General features: G+C 38.2%; 1 protein-coding gene across 5 annotated transcripts in view; it reads right to left on the minus strand.

The window, feature by feature from the left end:
• The window catches only part of LOC122793393 (dentin sialophosphoprotein-like), a 59,621-nt gene extending 41,988 nt beyond the window's left edge, over positions 1-17,633 (minus strand). For all 5 annotated transcript variants that reach the window (XM_044061371.1, XM_044061369.1, XM_044061370.1 and 2 more), the window contains exons 1-3: positions 17,475-17,633; positions 9,953-10,018; positions 9,805-9,846 (exon numbers count right to left, since the gene is read on the minus strand). In XM_044061371.1, the coding sequence (XP_043917306.1) occupies positions 9,805-9,846; positions 9,953-10,006 (96 nt within the window). In that variant the 5' untranslated portion in view covers positions 10,007-10,018; positions 17,475-17,633. The remainder of the gene's footprint in view (positions 1-9,804; positions 9,847-9,952; positions 10,019-17,474) is intronic.
• Between the last annotated feature and the right edge of the window lie 804 nt (positions 17,634-18,437).

Raw genomic sequence — 18,437 nt, forward strand, 5'->3', positions numbered from 1 at the left:
TTTAATGAATCAGTGACACCCAGTGGAGAATAGATGTACAACATGCCAAAATCATATCTGTAGACTTGATAAGGGTCTGCAGATCAGACACACAGTCTACCTTGACATATCTTTATGCCCATAATTCAGAGGAAGCAAGGTGAAAAAAAAATGTACTAGCTTATTGACAGAGAGATTCTTTACACACTCAGTTACATTAAAAGTCAGCTTCATTACCAGTTAGGAGGCTATGATGGACACTGCTTCATTCTTTAGGGAAATCTGGAGGACAAGCTACAGGTGGGTCAGTCTTGATGACAAGTAGATGTTGACTGCATGTCCTTGGGCACTAATATCTCAAATATGTCATCACTAGACAAGAAGGGAAATATATTTTCACAGGTACATAATGCAGATCTGTTGCTGTACTAAAATGTCAACAACTATTGCACATCTGCAAAATGTTGCAAAGTAGATTTTTAAAGTATACAAACTAATGCCTGATATCACTTCAGCAACAATCAAGAGGACGGCATGCTAGAGTTAAATGTACAATCATGCTATTTCAAGATGCAAATGTGTGTAGGAAGGCTATCCTTTACGACACACACACACACACACACACACACACACACACACACACACACACACACACACACACACACACACACACACACATACACGCATCTGTTTATCTATGTATGTATGCACACACACACACACACACACACACACACACACACACACACACACACACACACACACACGCATCTGTTTATCTATGTATGTATGCACACACACACACACACACACACGCACACACACACACACACACACACACACACACACACACACACACACACACACACACACACACACACACACGTGTGTGTGTGAAATAAGCAGTAGTAATGTGATTCCTTCAAATGTAGCAAGTCATAGTCGTTTGTTACAGTTTTCAAAGGAGAAGGAGTACGAGGACCATTTTGTTTTTTTAGTTTGCTCCTCAGTGTAAAACCTGGGGGGGGGGGGGTGCCAGATCAGGAAATGGGAATATTCCTGTTTCCCCACTGTAGTGCGATCTTGGAGTTAGTATATATAAAGTAGCAGGGGTTTGAGGGCACAGTGCCCCACATGGAGGGTGCAGGGGGGCAAAAATGCCTTTGCAGTGTTTTTTTTTTTTTTTAATATTACTGGTTCAGTGAAAACTGGTAGTTGCGAAAGTGCACTTTTGTTTAAGTGCACTTTTGCGTAAATAGAGTCGTACTTTTTCTTTTCGAAAGCATGAGCTTTCAATAAGAAAAAGTAAACCTCTATATATATATATATATATATATATATATATATATATATGTATATATATATATATATATATTCACTCTAGTACTTTGAACTTGAAATGCTGACCAAGTGTGCAGATATCTGTGGCCCCTTCTTTTATAATGTTTGTAAAAGGCTGACTGGTCTTGCTTTTGGCAAAAGCAGATTATCCTTATTTATTGTTCTTTTGTAGACAAACTAAATGCATAGGGAGTCAGAAATGGTTGGCTCTTAGCCTTTATTTGCCACAATTCCCTGTTTTCTATAACTGCTTGTTATAGAAGACTACTGGACCCTGTAAAATTGCTTGTTTACCTTTACTAACAGACAACGATAGTAGAAAAGCTGTCTGTCCCTGAATAGCACAGCGATATTTCCCTTAGACTTTTCCTGGTACAGAATGTTATCATACTGACTGCTCCTTCATTCCTTTTTAATATGATCACGGGATTTGCAAAACCAGTTGTCATTTTTCAACTCAAGAATTTGCAGAACCCATCTCTACAGATATTTCTATAAAAGAATACTAGACTATTCAGTTTCATGGCATATCACCAATGTTCTGGTTTTTAGACATCAAGGGAGCAAACTCAGTATATCGATCATGTATAGTACTACCGATCATGTATAGTACTACCGATCATGTGTAGTACTACTGATCATGTGTAGTACTACTGATCATGTATAGTACTACTGATCATGTGTAGTACTACTGATCATGTATAGTGCTACCGATCATGTGTAGTACTGCTGATCATGTATAGTACTACCGATCATGTATAGTACTACTGATCATGTGTAGTACTACCGATCATGTATAGTACTAATGATCATGTATAGTACTACCGATCATGTATAGTACTACTGATCATGTATAGTACTACCGATCATGTATAGTACTACTGATCATGTATAGTGCTACCGATCATGTATAGTACTACTGATCATGTATAGTGCTACTGATCATGTATAGTACTACTGATCATGTATAGTGCTACTGATCATGTGTAGTACCACTGATTATGTATAGTACTACCAATCATGTATAGTGCTACCGATCATGTGTAGTACTACCGATCATGTATAGTACTACCAATCATGTATAGTACTACCGATCATGTGTAGTACTACTGATCATGTACAGTACTACCGATCATGCATAGTACTACCAATCATGTATAGTACTACTGATCATGTATAGTGCTACAGATCATGTATAGTACTACTGATCATGTGTAGTACTATTGATCATGTATAGTACTACCAATCATGTATAGTACTACTAACCATGTTTAGTACTACCAATCATGTATAGCACTACTAAATGTTCGTTATTCACCTTTCTGCAGTCTATGACACAAGGCTATCACTTTATGACTCAATACCCTTGCGACTGCAGGAAGACTGTTGTCTTTATTCTGTGGTTATGTGGCCTTAGTGTTGTAATAATTCAGTAACACGGGTATGGAGAGTGCAGTCCTTCACTATGGGAGTGCAGGGAATGGGGCTTGCTTTTATAAAAGTACCAGTACATTCAGCTACAGATGCAATACATTTATTGGTATATGTACTATACTTTCTTATAGAGCATTTAGCAGAGCTATTGCTTTTAGTCTCTTGGGTTTGATTACTTGACTTTTAGTGAAGCGAACATTGGTGAGATGCCATGGATCTGAGAAATATTTATTCTACGCTACAAGTTATAGTGTGATCATGAAATTGTTGTAAGAGAGATCATCTGAGTCTCAAATTTAAGTATTGGCTATTTATGTCTTTGACATTTGTTAACTGGATTGGTTCAACTGAGCAGAAAAGCTCATTTTTAGCAGAGACCTGAGAAGAAAAGCTCCAGTACAGTAAAATCAATTATAAATGTACATTTAAAATAACAGAAATGAATGGTAATAGGCTGGTGCCATGAAAGATAATAAAGACAATACCTTAGTTATTACCTAGTATGGCAGGTACAATGAAATACAAAACTGAGACATAACATAAGACACATGTTGTTACATAACAAAGGAAGGAATTTAGAAATTGAAAAACATAAATTTGTAGTACATCACAAATTTGAATGAAGCCGAGATACACTGTAGTAGAGACTTCTTGAGAGTTAGAGCTGTAAAATAAAAATTTGTATTAGAAGTTAAGAAAGGAGGAGGGGGGTTATATGGGGTCCTGGCAGGGGCAGATCTGTGAGTTAGATAGGAAATTTTTAGTTCTTTTTTGAATTGACTTATGTGCGTGATATTTCTTACATCAAAAGGGAGTTTGTTCCAGGCTTGAGATACAGGCTACATGAAAGATTTGCACTGTTTCCCATCTTGATCCTTGTTGTACTGTTATTGACATGTGTAACTGTTTCACTTTGTTACAGCCATCCATAATAACAGTAATGTTTTTTTTTCTCAATCTATTACATCTGATGCTAGCCTGGTACCACAGCCTTGTGTTTCTCCCCTCTCCAGATCCTTTTTTTGTAGTCTGCCTTGTGATCATGTTTGTGATCTATTGTCTATTGCCTACTGTATATTGTGGGTACATAATACACCTTGTTATCATCTAGCCATCAGCTGTTGAGCATCAGGTGCACCGAGGCAAGTCTGATTAGATTTGCTCCACTGGCCTGACTTGCACTGATTGTTTTATACTGCACCATCTATATCACATGCTGTTATGTGAAGTACAGACATTATGCACTGACATTGACCTCCACATATAGCTCCAGGAATGATCAGTATGATAACTTTAAGGCCACTTTCTATAATAATACAGACCAACTACTGCACATTGGTACCTTAGAGTTTGTGATCTCAGGCATTTGAAGGTGTCCCATACCATTTATGTGTTTCATCCTGTCAGTAGGGTGAACCCATCCAAATAACTTGCTTTTGACAAGTGCTGGCTGCATTAGACACTGCTCATTGGACTAGAGGTAGGAAGCCTGAGTCAAGCCAGTGTGTGTGTGTGTGTGTGTGTGTGTGTGTGTGTGTGTGTGTGTGTGTGTGTGTGTGTGTGTGTGTGTGTGTGTGTGTGTGTGTGTGTGTGTGTGTGTGTGTGTGTGTGTTTGTGTAGTTAGGAGGGTACTTGAATAGGAAAGGACCACTTTGCTTGAATAAGAGTTGTTTTTATTATACTTATTTCAGATAGAGCTCTGATATGTAGCTGGGCTGCCTGGGGCAGGGGGGTTCACCTTGGTGTCAGGATCACTTATTTCAGTCTGTTTAAGCCCATATGGTCACTTCAGTGTTGGTCAGGTGGCAGGGAATATATCTCATACACATTATAAGTAGCAATACATATTATGTGCATTTCAGTTCTCTGGCTTCTACCACATAAACTAAGTTTTAAGTTCAGACTTAAGGGTACTTGCATTACAAATAGTTTTACTACCACTTTACCAGTGGAAAATATTATTTAATTTTTCAGGGTTTATAGTGCGCCATCCTTCAGCAAATATATATTCTATTTAAAGTGCTTCTTCATGCTAGAGAGTCCATATTTACTCCCATTCCTTCATTTTAGTGGCCTGTCACTGCATTTTTTTGGTACAACTCTTTAATTAAAAGTATGTTTAAAATATATTTGTCTTGACTGAGGTTTTACAAAAGCTCCTTGTTGGTATTTTATTTATTTTGCTGGCAGATGTTTTGAACTAGACGTACAGTAGCAGCGCCTAGTTATGGTATAATGATAGAGAAGTAAGAAAAATGACATGCCCTATAAAAACCACAGAACATTTTCAAACACTTTGAGCAATAACAGGCTATCTGTAAATGTAACTATTCCCAGCCCAAGCTTGTTTTCAGTCAGTTGTGAACTACCTCGTTCAGTATTTAATATGTGTTTACTGATGACAGGCAACCATGTAACATAGTAAAGCATGGCACTGGGAGAAATTAACTCTTCATTTATTAGGCCCTACAAAGCTATTGTCTAGTTTTTTTTTGTTGTTTGTCTTTTCGGCTTTTCCCGGTTAGGGGCCGCCACAGCGGAACTCTGGTCCGCTAATGATTGGCAGTAGATTTTTTTATGGTGCCGAGTTGCCAGCCCAACACCCAACCTTCAGCGAAGGCACGCCCATTCACGCATGTCTTTCGAACACCACTCGACTGTGGGGAGGACATGGAGACTCCACACAGAAGGCACTCCAGCCGAGAATGAACAGGAGAGCCTCTTGCTGTGAGACAACAACGCTACCGCCGCACCACCATGGTTTCACAAAGCTATTGTCTAGAAAGCAAATAAAACCAAACTTCCACACACCAACTACTGTGCCCCTTAATCCTGTGATTCAGAAAATAGAAACAAAAATCTGAGAAAGTCTGATGTCAGCCTTTTTATTTCAAGATACAAATCCTGAGCAGATTGTTTATGTACAAATATCTCATGGGAGGACAGAACTACATAGCTACAAGTCTGCAACCACTGTACAGTATTTTCAAAAGGAACATTCCGGTAAGCCGTGCAGAAAGACAATAACATGGTCCTGGTGTGAAGTAGGTAAAAATGGGAACTTGGACAATCAGAGAGAATCAGTCTTACTGTGGATAACTAGAAGGGGGAAATCAAACATAGCAAGAAACAAGACGAGGAATGGTTGCCATTTATGGTAGGCTGGTGGTGAAATAGAGCTGCATGTGTGAGTATGAAGGTCATGAGGAAGGTAATGAAGGAAGAAGGAGCTGTCTAAAGGCAGATGAGACAGAGCAGATAAAATAAAGCTTTGATTCATACTAGGCTACCAGTCTGCAGATTATTATAAGCCTAGCCATAACAAGAGGTCAGAATCAAATCTAGTACCTTGCATCTGTGAGGTAAAGACCTTAACTATTATGACCCCTCCACCAAGACTGATACAGTGAAAGCTTTAACTGCAACAAGTTTTGCTAGGCATAGTTCTCAACTTCATTGCTCAACGATAAGGGATAAAACCAAAAATAATGAGGAACAAAGACCCTAAATAAGGGATCATTTTAAACTCTAATTCACTTAGAAAGTTAATAGAAAATGTGTTTTATATCAACATGCATTTTCTGAACAGTAATGACATTTTAATACCTGGCATAATTGGCTGAGTGTAAACTTACCAGAAAATTGAAAATTTTATGAAGACAAGGGCAAAATATGAAGCAAAATCAGGGATGTTCTGCATAATCAGGGACAGCTGAGAGCTATGTTATCAGGGGAGCAGAAAGTGAAAGAAAAGCAGCTTTGGGCAGGGTAAAGGGTATGGGCGAACGGAAGGCAAGAAGAACTTACAGCAGGAAGAGAGTGACTCCGACTAGAATACCAATGTGAAAGTGACACAACAATGTGTTTGAGTTCCTTTACAAAGGAAGCAGGCAAAGCAAGCGGAACATGGATGGGCTCCTGAAACATGGGGCAAAACAAAATGAGAACAATAGTTAAACGGAGCTTCAGGGAGAACTCCATGATGCATACATGAGTATACACTGCAAAATTCTAAAGAAGATGATGGATTTTTTTCCATATGGAAAAGATTTGGAATATTTCTTATGGGTTTGACATTGTATGGACATCCCTAATTAAATTGCACTGCTAATTCTAGAAGAAAATAAGAGTATGGATGGAGTGAATCTGTTCATAGGTTTATAGGTTCATAGGTTTATACTAGGCTATCTGCCCTAAGGCATTTATAAGCCTAGTCCAAAGTTTTGTGGCTTACGCCACCTCTTATGTTAAAAAATACTGTGCCCATTAGTTTGTTGCGCCTCTGTCCAGCAGTGACACAGAGATGATTCCCGGGGTAAACCTACGATCTCCCATCCCCGGTCAAGATTTCTCTTGAACAGAGCCAGCGAGGTGCTCTGCCTCACATGGACCGGGATTTTATTCCACAGCTTAGGGAGTCTCTGGGTGACAAATCTATCCCTCCAGCATGTCCTATTTATATCCATGCTAAGGTTTAAGTCGCTTGCTCTAGTGGATCTGGTAGATTTGGATTTTTTGAGGTGGAGCATGTCCATTAATTCCGGGTTGGACATGGCCTTGTATGTCAGGCACAGGTCACCTCTGAGCAGGCGGTATGTGACTGAATAGAGCTGGAGTTTCTTCAGTCTGGCAGCATATGACAGATTTTGGAGTCCCTTTATCCTTTTGGTGAGGAACTTTTGGGGTCTCTCCAATTGCTGCAGGTGTCGGGTGAGATACATCCCTAATGGGGCATTGTACTCGATTATTGGTCTGATAAGTGAAGAGTACAGGGAACAATGACCTCACTTGATCTGGATGTGAATCCCTTCATGATCAGGTGGGCAATGTAGAAGGTCTTTCTAACCACTTTAGCAATGTGAGTGTCAAAAGAAAGGCCACTGTCAACCTGGGTCCCCAGGTCCCTGATAACCTTTTCTGTGCTTAATGGATTGCCACCTATATGGTAGCTTGGGGTTACCTTGTTTTTCCCGAAGGGTATGACTATACATTTTTTGGCATTTAACTTCAGGCCATGGCTCTGGCACCAGTTATCAGTTTCCGTGAGACCCCTCTGAAGGATATCTGTGTACGATGTACTTTCTACTATGGCGCCCAGTTTGCAGTCATCTGCAAACTTTGTCAGCCATAGTCCTCCTATGTTTGCCTGTACTTCTGAGAAGTAGATGCCGAACAACAGGGGGCCAAGGACTGAGCCCTGTGGGACACCACTTGTGACCGGCTTGGAGTCTGACATGGCACCAGCATCTCTAACCCTGTGGGTTCTGTCCTTTAGCCAGTTTGCAACCCATCTTGTGACATATGGGTTTACATTTAAGCTGGTAAGTTTCTCTGTAATACCCTGTCTTTTTAATATGCTGCAATCAGACATGGGGCTTAAATTAAAGGATCTTTTGAAATTATCTTTAGATGGCAGTACAGCTTCAGTACCCACTATAGATTATGTTCTTGTTGCCAGGTGATTCGGTGACACCTGATTTGGGATGTGAAGCAGATGACAAGACTGGGTTCCTTTTAAGACAGAATATATATCCTTATTACAGGTAGCAGTAGATAGAGATTTGGGAACTGGCACTAAAATAAATCCCACAGCTTTTTTTATTATATAGAGGAATGTGATGAGGCTAAAATAAATGGGATAAGGAGAATTTTTTCCTTACTAAACTGTACTTACAAGGTAATGATAAGGGTATATATCTATATTTGTATACATATATATTTGTATAAATATAAAGATATATATATATATATATATGTATATGTCATCAGGCTACATACTGAACTCACAGCATTTTGACAGAGACACCAACTTCTGTTTCACCACTTCTCAGAAATGGGCCTTAACATGCATTGGATGTGTGTGTGTGTGTGTGTGTGTGTGTGTGTGTGTGTGTGTGTGTGTGTGTGTGTGTGTGTGTGGTTGGGGGAGTGGTGGCAGGTCCCATTTATCTGTTTCTTCAATGTGATGAAATGGGAGTTGATGTTAAATAAGTAAACATTCATGCCCTTGCATAACAAGCATTGACATTGTAGCCTCTCAGTGAAAGTGAGGTGATCCATAGATAGATAGACAGACAGATGGATAGGTAGATAGACAGATTGACTTGATTTGTTTTTCGTAGGGTCAGCTTATGGCAAATTGGTCAATGGAAGTAGGTGATTTCACATTGTAGGATAGCATATCCCTTTGTTTATTTATTTTTCCTGTGGAATTCAGGAACAGCCTAGGAGTTAGATAAAATATTTGGAGACAAATGAAGAAAGAGGCACATGAAAACAGAAATGTAGACCAGCAATCATCCTACCCCTTATCTTGTATTATGACTAACCTGAGACCAGTACTGCAGTTGTTGATTTCTTTTCCCTTCCCTACACACCCTTGGCATTTCTTTCAATGCTGTGCATTAAAAACAGAAATCAAATAATTTCTGCTAAAACTGCATTTACATTGGCACGTTGCTTCTGTCACTGGTGCCTCTCGATCTCCATACATTATTTTGCCTTTTGTAAAATCACTCTGTTACACTGAAATATAAATATTCCATGCTGCCCATTTACACTCCTTAATAAGCTAAGTTTTTATGTGTGATTTGTAGATTCAGTTTCAGTATGTAAAAGGTCCTGATCTTTAATGTTGCCGCATGTCACATATTTTACCTTTTGTTCACATATCCTGCCACATGTGGCAGCAAATGGTTACAATTCGTGGCATCTGCCACTGCTGTGCTGCCACCTAGTTATGACAAAAGCACAACTAAAACAGCAAAAAATATACTTAATATTTCATACTACTTAATCCCAAGTTGGACTTATATCACTGGATCACAGAATGAAAACCCTGTCAAATGTTCCTCATACTTTACTGGATGTTTTCACATTGCCTCCAACTTTGTGTCATTTACTTCATAAAAGGAGAGGAAATTGTCATGTAATTGTAAAAGTGAGGCCATGTTTCTAACTTACCAACTTTTTTCATTGACTGTTAGAATCATCTATAAAATTGAAATTTAAAAAATAGGTAAATAGAAGATAAGTTGATAAATAACTTACTTGTTCTTCTGAGCTGTCTGATGAACGTTTCCTCCTGTAAAGCTTGGTGGACAAAAGAAAATGTGTTTTATAGACTGAAATCAAACATTTATTTTAAGCATTTCAACAGCTGTTCCATTTTTTCTTTGAATGTAAGATTAATACTCACTGGTGATGCATAGGTTAAGCTGAAGAGGCAAATGACCAGAAGCACAGCCTTCATATTGAACTTTACCTGCAAATAAATTCATTTTGTGTAAATATTAGAAATGCAAATTTAGATTTACAGATAACAAACTAAAATTAATTTTGCCTCATATACCAAGTTTGACAAGTTGCTTTCCTTCATTATATCTTTCTGCAATTCTTATTATCTGTGTTGACTTATTAAGTACCTTAAACGGGTCTATATCACTACATCAAACAGTCAGTTCAGCGAATGATATTTCATCAGAAATGCCGTTCATTGATATCCCCTCATGTGGGGGGCTGCAATCCCCACCCCCCCCACTAATTATATATGCCAGCTCTGAGATCACACTACAGTGGGGAAAGGGCAAATTTCCCGATCCTCACTGTACCGCAATCTCAATATGAACAGTTCCATGAATGGCATGTTTGATGTAAGTGCACTGAAAATGCTGTTTGCTGAACTGATTTTTTTGCTGAACTGATAGGGACTCCCTTAAACTGAAATGTATATTATAGGGGCCCATTAATCATTGAATTATACTCTTATGGTTACTGCTATTTGCATATAATTCCAAAATATGGATGGACTGTTTATTTTTTTTCATTTTGCAATATTTTAATGAGTTAAGATGGTCTGAGGAGTAAAGCATCATATTCTCTATTCCCAAGCATTATATTGATTTTGTTTTTTGTACTGCATCCTCATTAGACAATGAAGTGTCTGTGTTACCTCTCTCCTTATTGTCAAGTGTCTTACCTCTACAGGCAAGGCTCATAATTCCTGCATGACACAATGTGGGTGTATCTAAGTTGAGCTATGCCACATTCTTAAGGGAGTGGAGCTACACCATTCAGGCTGATGAAACAAGTCAGTTTACACAGGAACCCTGAAACCTGGAAAATTCTGTTTACTGTCCTAATTTTATTTCTACTGGGCCTGTTTCTATCAGTTTGAATATGTATACTTGTGATATTCATGGGCAGGATACTGTCATTTGTCTGTGGCTAGCAGCATTTGTACTTGTGTTCAAATACAAAATAGTTCAAGTTCTAAGCCTCAACTTTTTATAGATGTCAGACATACTGGCTGCAAATTAGGAGCAACATCAGAAGACAGTTTATCCAGCAAGTCTGTTATATACATCAGGAATGAATCAGACACAGCAGCTAGCATGGCTGTGAACAGGACCCTACTGCACAGTTACTGATGTTAAGTAGTGGGCGCAAGGGAAGGCAAGCCCAGGATGACCCAACCAGCATGAAAGTATGTTTAAAGAACATTTCTATAACTGAGAAAGATTCAGGGAATGATTGGAGGATGTAAGAACTCTGTTGAGGATAAAAGAAGAAAAATAAAAGCCATTCCAAAGTGTTGATTGACACCTAAAACCTCATTATTGGAAAGGTTGCAGGTGTTTTGTAAAGGCAGTTACACCTGGAGAAGAGTGAGAAGGTAGGTAAGGTAGGTGAGTGCTGCATTCATTATCATTTTTCCTGTTATGTGACTGCAATATACATACACACACACACACACACACACACACACACACACACACACACACACACACACACACACACACACACACACACACACACACACATTAATTTCAGGGGTGTGGAGGCTTGACCTCATGTTGTAGGAGTGTAAAGGGGCTTTCCCCATGGAAAAAATGGTACTAAACATGAAAGAGCCCTCCCTAGGTTAAAACTTTCAAATTTGGATTTATTCCTCAGTTAAATTTCATCAGTATATTAGAATAGGAAATAAGGGCGGCCACAGTGGTGCAGCGGTTAGCGTTGTCGCCTCACAGCAAGAGGTTCTCCGGTTCGATCCTCGGCTGGGGTGCCTTCTGTGCGGAGTTTGCATGTCCTCCCTGTGGTCGCGTGGGTTTTCTCCGGGTGCTCCGGTTTCCTCCCACATCCCAAAGACATGCAGTAGGTGGATTGGACACTCTAAATTGGCCCTAGGTGTGAGTGTGTGTGTGCCTTCTATGGAAGGTTGGGCGCCGGGCTGGCAACTCGACACTGTAAAACTTCACTGCCAATCCTGTGTGCGGACAGATGATCCGCTGTGGCGACCCCTAACCGGGAAAAGCCGAAAGGAGAAGAAGAAGATTAGAATAGGAAATAAGATTCTGACTATAGTGATCAGCATTCTTATTTACAAGTAAATAACATGCTATTTAAGCACAGACTTACTAGACTGAGCCCATAGTAGACCGCATACAGAATTGTTATAAAATGCAAAATAATTGGTTAACTTCTCTGAAACTTCATATTAGGCTTACTTTGTAGAAGACAGTCAAGGTCTTCCCTGAAAAACTTTGGTGTTAATTACTGAGTTACGTCTCTCATTTGAGACATTTACCAGCATGAGAACACTGACTGAAACATACTCCACACCAAACTAAATGAACTAGCACTAAGACGTAGACCTGTACAAAAATTAAAATAATAAAAAGGAGAACTGTATTGTGACAATCCTCATTTAAATGAGCACTACTGAATTAATGACACATTGTTGCAGCCTTTAGTTGCTGACATACTGGATTCAATTAAAACTAACATCTGCTAAATCAAATGTATATTTGATAAGTCATTTTTATTAATTAAATTATACAATTATTCAAAACAAAGAAAAACAAGCATGCCAATAAATAAACAAACAAACAAACAAATAAATAAATAAATAAAATGTAAGTAGAATTATTCTTTGCAGGAATCAAGTTCTTTTTCACCCCTTCCCCTTCCTATATGGGATACTTCATCTCCCATACTCAGTTAAATCTACTAATTTTGCAATTGTACAACAGCGGAGAAAAATCTCTTAATCAGGACAACTGTCATGCACAAACAGCAAGAGTGCATATGATTTTTCAGTGCTGTTCAATTAAAGAAATGTGATCAAAAGTAGGGTTGCCAACTTTTCCAATACCCAAAGTGGAACAATGTTTATGAAAATGTCATATTTTGGCAGGACAAACAGTACCCACAAACAGTGCAAAGGATTGGACTACACTTTCTGTCAAAATAAAAGTTCTGTCTTGTAGAATTTGAATTCCTTTCTATAACGTAATATAATAGTATGATTCATTGTACAGAATAGTTATTTTATACAATTATTGCAGGTAACTGAACACAGTTTTTTATCTTAGAAGATTAGGATTTTTACCATTTGCCATGTTTTTTTCAGGACACAACTGCCCAAATAGGGACTGTCCTGCATAAAGAGGGGGGCAGGAGGTACCCTTCACAAAAGACACTTGTTAAAACAGAAGTTGTCTGAATGAAGGAAAACCATCCAAACATTCACAGAGTAGGAATAATTATACTATTTAATTGATAAGCCGAGGGACAGAGTGTGGGTGACGAGGTGGAGGATGGAATTAAAACATCACAGTGAAGTCAGGATAAAGAAAGAGACAGAAGATGGAGAAAGAGAGAAATAGAAAAAAATAGAGAGAGTGTTAAACTCTATATGCTAAGTCTGTATGCTGCTTAAAATATTAAAATTTGAAGTAGTAGAAAATGTTGCTGTATTACATGTTTTTCAAAAGCATAACCTTACCTGTTTTGCAGAGTACGTTTGCAAATAAACCAGAAACAGGTACAGCAAACACTTCGTATTTGTTTAACCATCTGTGGTACTTTACTCTGAAGCTTTCTACATATTCCAATACAGATCTCCTACCCCTCACAGACTATCATTAGTTATATGCTTGAGATAGTATAAATGGGAAACTGTATTGTTGTGTCTTTCGGCTTATCCCGGTTAGGGGTCACCACAGAGGAACTCCGGTCTGCTAATGTTTGGTAGTGGATTTTTACGTGCCGTGTTACCAGCCCTGATGCACAACCTTCAACGAAGGCACACCCATTCATGCATGCCTCCACACAGACGACGCTCTAGCTGAGAATCGAACGCGACACCGTCTTGCTGTGAGGCGACAACGCTACCAATGGGAAACTGTATTAACTTCCTGAATTCCAGCAGTTTGCTACAGTGGTGACTTGGGATGGAAGCTACTGGGTGCCCCCTGTGTCTGACATTGGTATTGCAACTGTCCCAGAACCATCAGACACGGCTAGGACAGCTATGCACTCTAAGGACTGTCTTGCAGTTTGGCACAGATGTTGAAAACTATGCCCTCCTGAATGTAGACTATACACCTAGCTGTAGGTTTGAATCCCAATGCCTCTGTCTGCCAACTGTATGACTTTGAGGAAGCCACTTAAATAGTCATTGTTCCTGAGTTGCACATGATAAAATACCAAGTGCCCAACTGCCTTACCCAAATAGCAAGTGATACTTCTTTATTTTTTTATTGTAAGAGCCAAAGACTTGGTGCATCTATAGAAAAATAAAACACCAAAAATGCCACACTGGCATTATTATTCACACCAGTTTACTTGTTATTGTAGAAAAAGCTGTAACATTTGCAGGCTTCAGACTGTTTTAACAGTCAGAATGCTGTGAGCATGGCTACACTGAGAACAAAGTACAAATCAGCAGTGCATTTTAAACCTTCTTGTGATGTCTCTTCTGAGTCATTCTAGAATGCCACAGCTCTGCCATGTTCTTCTTACACTAACTTCCCATGTTTTGGTAAATTAATGCATCTAACGTGTGGTCTCATTCCACTTTTTAGTATATCATCCCTCACAGCGGTGTGTACATGTGGGCAGACTAAATGATAGTTTAATCTTGGAAAACAAGATGAACACAACTAAGTGCCACTAAGTAAATGTTGCAACAATTCACAGATGAAGCTTGAAACACTGCAGGCATGATTTTGGCAACATTTGCAAGGATGCAATAACGTTTTAGAGATGCTACATTAATAGATCTTGAAAATCACATTTAACTGTGCCCCTTTACTTTTTTCTCAGATGTGTATGAGTTTTTCTGATATAGATGATTTTCAGAAGGTTGTTGATCAGAAACAGTTGGTACTCAAGAAATAGACCAAGAAATTTATCTTGAGAACAAAGCTCATGAGCTGAATGTCTTGAAGTACATTTCAAAACACTTAATAAACTGATGCAACCACCGGTGACCTGATCATAGCATGTCATAGTATGAAGAGCTTCAAGTTAATTAAACTAGAGCTTTGCGACTTCGGTTGCTATTTCTTTTTGGCCTGTTACTCTAATTTATTCATTATTTCGTAGTGCTCAATTTCTGTTGAATAGTGATGGGCAGTGATAGTTTAGACTGTGTACACCAGGCAAGATACCTTTAAGTACTGGTCATTTTACTGGTACATTTTAATAGTTTGATAGTATATAACTTATTTTGTCTACAGTTTAATGGTATGTTTAGACTAATTTTTCTGTGCCTGTCCCATGTGTTTAGACACTGTCTGCAGAACCATTGTTACACTTAAAATTAGTGGTATTTTGTATATCCAATATCATGTAAATTAGGCAATAACATTTCTTTTCTGTACTATTCAGTTACAAAAACAGTGAGACATAAATGCTAAACATACTATTTTATGTTCACTACCTTTTTATTTGCTGCTGTCTTTGACGAGATGTTTTAGTGCTTACTTCTGAGGTGATTTCTGTGGGATCATGACACTGTTTCCTCTTGTTATTGCTGGGTTCAAACATAAGTAAGCACATGGAACAACTCTTGTGATGTATGAAGCATATTAGAAGAATGTTGTTATTTACCTCTAGGAGAAAGCAATGGGGCTGGAGGAGTATATCACTTCTACTTTGGGGGCAGGGGTGTTAAGCCTTGCAGTGAAACAATATGAGCCACAGTGTATTGAGCTCCCATGGAGTTGCCTGGGAAGGAATTGCTGCTGGAAAAGAAAAGGACATGCTTCCACGTATAGTGGTATCATCAGAAATAATTAGACTCTTTAAAACTAGCAAACAACATTAATGAAAGGAAACCGTATCTGCAAACTGTGCATAAACAAATGTGTACTCCAAGTGTGATGACAGATTGGCACTAAATACTACAGTGAAACATAAAAATCTGCTATTACCCCGTACTAGATATTCTGAAGTTACAGCTCATAAGATCAAGCTACCCCCCCCCCCCCCCAGTCAATGGTTATCCCTTAGGCACTACCTTTAGAGGCCATTGTTTAGAACACATGGGCCTAAGCATTTAATAAATAAACACAAAAATAGTCAATGAAAGTAAACACCAATATGCTTGATGCTCAGTTTATTTCTGTAGCAACGCTTAATAATAAGCTGTTTTTGCCAAAATGGAACCGAGCTCTCTGCCTGTTCCTCAGCCAACTATATTGACATAGATCTGACTACCCTTAATCTCTCAAGTTTAGATTTGGAGCAAACATTTCCACCATGGCAATACATTTTGTATTTAAAAAATCAAACTACTTTTTGTCATTGGCATTGTTGCAGTGCATTTCTGCAATGTTACCTACTAGGACATGGAAACCACATGTTTCTTTTTTGCCTTGAGATTATTCAGATGTAGATGGTTAAAGGCTTTGATTCTGATGTTGAAGCCACATGCTATGCTTCTAAAGATGCCAAAACGACAAATTTCACTATTATTGACAACTGCTTAGGGTCAGAAATAATGGCAAGGGAAAAAGTGAAACAACTTATTAACTTCCATTGTAGTCTAATCTAATATTATAGTTTCTCTCTGCTGTTCATTTTGAGATACATACATTTCCGCTATGAAAAAGAAATAGCTACGTACCATATGGGAACCCCTATGCCCACCATTTAGACTGAGTTCATTTAATCTTTCTTTTGCCTGCACAAGTAAAACAATGTATTCCTTTCCGCAGGGACACAATATTTGACTTCAAGGCGGAAAAATCCTAACACTAAAAGCATAATTTAGCATTTTGAAGGTATATAAAAAGCAAATCTAAATTGTTTAGGTGTCTTTAAATAACTTACCTTTAGCTAGAATGTGTTAGTCTCTAAAACAGAGGTCTTCAGCTCATGGGCATGGTTTGTAACATTACTATTTAAAGGATGCAGCAAAAGCTTACGTGCTAAGATTTTATTTTCTAACAATACCTGTTAACATAAAATTAACTTTTTACCTCCAGAAAGTATTACAGCTTTTCTTCAGATACCATGAAGAAATTATTCCATTCAAAATAATTAGGACTTATCTATGCATCAATTAATTAGTCACGCAGATATTGACATCTGAAAAAAACAAGTCCAGTATATGCCTGTATTTTGTGTACACATACATATCAATGTGTAGTTATAAATATAAATGCAACATGCAGACCCACACACACAGACGCACACACATACATACACATAGATAAGAAATAGTTATATTAATACTCCCACATGCACACTCATGCATATAGATCATAAGAGGAGATCTCCATTTGTATGGCATTATATTTCCTTAGTTGCACATTGCCCTGTTACACTGCTACATTACAGTTTAGCATATATTTTATGTCTTTTTTCCTTGCAATCAGTTATACATTTTTCTCTTTAAATTATACAGATGGGATGCAGTACAGTACCTTTTTCAGTGATAGTATTTGAAAGATGAGCTTTTACAGAATATTCAAATTTCCTGGAGATATTCCCTGATTCACAAGTCCAAACGATGTTATGTACTGGCACAAGTATTTTCCTGGTATATTTTTGGGCTTTAGTGACTACCACACTGCATTCTGCTGGGATTTAAATACTTCTCATCTTCTCATGTGACCAATCCTGCTCCAGCTTAGTCAGTGATGTCACAAGGTTTCTCACCACAGATCTGCCTTGGCTTCTCCTACACTTCCTCTGGGCAGTGTGGTTATCATAGTACAAAGGATGTTAATGTTACAACATGTGATTTAGAGTGAAGATTGCCTACTTACCTTTTCATCACTGGATTCTATAATGAGTAGGTGGCTATGGCGGGAATTTTTCTTTTGTTTCAGTCAGATGATGAAAACCTGTACCACTACAAAATTTCCCAACACTTTTCATGACAGATGCAAATAAAAAATTAATGCCGTTAAATGAATCTATGCATCCAGGAAAGTGTGTTGTAGTCTGAATGAGGTCTGAGCCATGCTGATTCAACATGATCTGGAAAAACTATGTACTACAGGAAAAAAAAAGTGTCTCAATAAACATAGCATCTGTACTTTTGGAGGTCATGCAAGACCATGTAGAAAATCTAATGAAGGATATAAAAAGATGCAAAAAAAATGAATGAACTAGCAGAGTAACTGCTTCTTATTATTTTGCTGCAGCTTAAACAAATAGTTAGTAGAAGATTAACCACACACAGTGCAGCTTGTATTAAGTAATAAAAGCAATGTAAGCAGAAGGCCCTTAATGATCCTCTAGGAGGCAGCAAGGAATTTAGCCCTAGCTACAGACTATGTTATATTTTCTGTGAGATGTGGGTTGAAAAACATTGCTTTTCCTTTTTTCCCCTTTGCAGTGATTCTTTTTATTTCAAGATAAGACTTAAAACAATATGTTTA

This window comes from Protopterus annectens, chromosome 2.part0, assembly GCF_019279795.1.
Source record: "Protopterus annectens isolate FY-2018-M chromosome 2.part0, PAN1.0, whole genome shotgun sequence".
NCBI classification, from domain to species: domain Eukaryota; kingdom Metazoa; phylum Chordata; order Ceratodontiformes; family Protopteridae; genus Protopterus; species Protopterus annectens.